Source organism: Seriola lalandi, unplaced genomic scaffold, assembly GCF_002814215.2.
Source record: "Seriola lalandi dorsalis isolate HSWRI2012SDOR001 ecotype SW California unplaced genomic scaffold, Sedor1 jcf7180002054577, whole genome shotgun sequence".
NCBI classification, from domain to species: Eukaryota; Metazoa; Chordata; class Actinopteri; order Carangiformes; family Carangidae; genus Seriola; species Seriola lalandi.
This window is the reverse complement of record NW_019525130.1, coordinates 758,519-760,642: the sequence shown is the minus strand read 5'-3', so window position 1 is coordinate 760,642 and position 2,124 is coordinate 758,519. Positions and strand designations below refer to the sequence as shown.

Genomic DNA, 2,124 nt, shown 5'->3' with positions numbered 1-2,124 from the left:
GGTTCTGTCTATTTCCCAGCTCTCAGCCATGTAATAAACCTGTCTTACACTCTCAGTGACTCTTGTCCCCCGTCCTCCCTCCGTCACTCCCACAGCAGCCATCAGCTCAGCGTCTCTCTCACCACACTGGTCATTAACACTCTGCCATCATAAAACAATGCAATTATGTGAGGAGGGCCAGCTAAAGAGAGGGAGGGCAGCGCTGTGTATTCACTGTGATTTACGGCGGGGCTATTCTCTGTTCATTCAAGATGCCTCGGGCTTCTGAAATGAGAGACTCCAAAGCATTGGCTGCCCAAAGACGACGAAACACAAAGCAAATGAAAGAAAAAAATGTTTGGAAGAGGGGAGTTCACAAAAGGTTAAGGCACACTGGTCGGTCAAGCAGTTTTAAAGGACTATTGTGGGTCTTTAAAAGGCTGTGAGATTGTACAAAATGTTTTAGGATGACGCTGTAAACCTAACTGTCTTAGGCAGGGAACCAAACTGGAAATATGTTAGCTTCCATATCTCTTAGCCTCCATATCTAACCTAATATCTTGTTTTTGTCTATGCTACTTTCAGGCAGTGCAACAAAACCTCGCTTGGCAGTGACAGCTGTGACCTGATGTGCTGCGGCCGTGGCTACAACCCGTACACGGAGAAGCTGGTGGAGCGCTGCCACTGCAAGTATCACTGGTGCTGCTACGTAACCTGCAAGAAGTGTGAGCGGATCGTGGAGAAATACGTCTGCAAATGAGTCCATGCCGCCACCGCTGCTGCCGCCGCCGCCGCCACCCACACCTGCGGCCCTCTACATGTACTCAGCCACCCGAGGCTACAGATTAACCAAAGCACTACAGTACCAAGAAGGCTTAATCTTGTCTTAAGCTTTAGCATGTGTATCTCAAGGAGAAGTGGTCTATTCTTGTGTCAGTATCATTTTTTGTATCGAATCTCCAAACTGCCAGTTGGGCTTCTAACCTTTTTCGCTTCACAAACCTGGATGTGGAGAGTGTGGCGACAGTGTCAGTCGGTTTACGTGAAGGCCGCCGTCCTCCTGGGTATTTTCTTTTTCTTGTTAATGATTATGAATTCCCGCACCAGGGATATTGAAAGTCTATTTTATTATATCTCTATTAAAAAGAAATAATATTGGATTTTATGCTGGAGGAGAGGGATTGTCTTTTTCCCTCACTAGACAGAGACTTGTGTTTGACTTTATTCCATGGGATTCGATGGGTTCTGGTGGAACCACGTGGTACTTTTTTTTAGGTACTATTAAAACTTTTTTCCTCTGCAGAAATGGACAATAGAGGAAAAGGAAACACAAAGGGAACTTCAAGTACTTTTTCAATCATGGAACATTTTTGTGGTTGATGTTTTGGACTCACCATGTGTCCTGTGTGGATCATGACTGCATCCCTGTGGATTGAGAGAGGACAATTGAGAACTTTGTGAAATGGTGCATTATCATCTTTATGTCTGACATGCAGGCAGTTCAAAATATATTCTATTTTTTAGAGCATATGAGCTGAACTCATGGATTTTGTAAACCACTTTTGTGTGGATGTACATACTGTTATTTTGTATACTGAAATAAAGAAAGAAGTATTTATAAAATAATTAAATGATCTTCACCATGATCTTTACATGGATACTGCATGTTTTTGTCCTTTTCCTGTAACTGCACCTCTAATGACATATTGTGTGGCTCATTTTACAGAATTTTGGCAAAGACAAATCCGTAATTATTTTCTAACTAAGCAACATTTAGTGCAAATTGCTGCAAATCCAAGTGGTATAAAATAACAGTTTACCACAACTTATAGCAGAGTGTGACTGCAAATCACCTCGGCACAGTCCATAATGAGTTGCAGGGTTCAACCTGACAGTCTGTTGGGATCGTTCTCTGAGTTCTCCAAACCCTGGGAAAGTGTTTGTTTGGACATTCCACCTCCTCACAAAGGCCATTGCAAAGGGTTTTCTGTCACTCCTACCCCGGCTTTAACACTCAAACATTCATCTGTCTGAGAGTCAGACCTCCAATGGACAAACATCAAATTTAAAAAAAGACCGAAATCTAATTTATTTAGAACATAAAGCCAGACTGTGGGCCTGTCAGAGGGAACAGACTTGGCGCTG

The 2,124-nt window shown here is 43.0% G+C and overlaps 1 protein-coding gene across 1 annotated transcript in view; it reads left to right on the top strand.

The window, feature by feature from the left end:
- wnt11 (wingless-type MMTV integration site family, member 11) overlaps window positions 1–1,637 on the top strand; it is a 9,230-nt gene extending 7,593 nt beyond the window's left edge. Inside the window, exon 6 of the mRNA XM_023417688.2 lies at window positions 565–1,637. Coding sequence (XP_023273456.1) covers window positions 565–739 — 175 coding nt within the window. The 3' untranslated portion in view covers window positions 740–1,637. The remainder of the gene's footprint in view (window positions 1–564) is intronic.
- The last annotated feature ends 487 nt before the right edge of the window (window positions 1,638–2,124 follow it).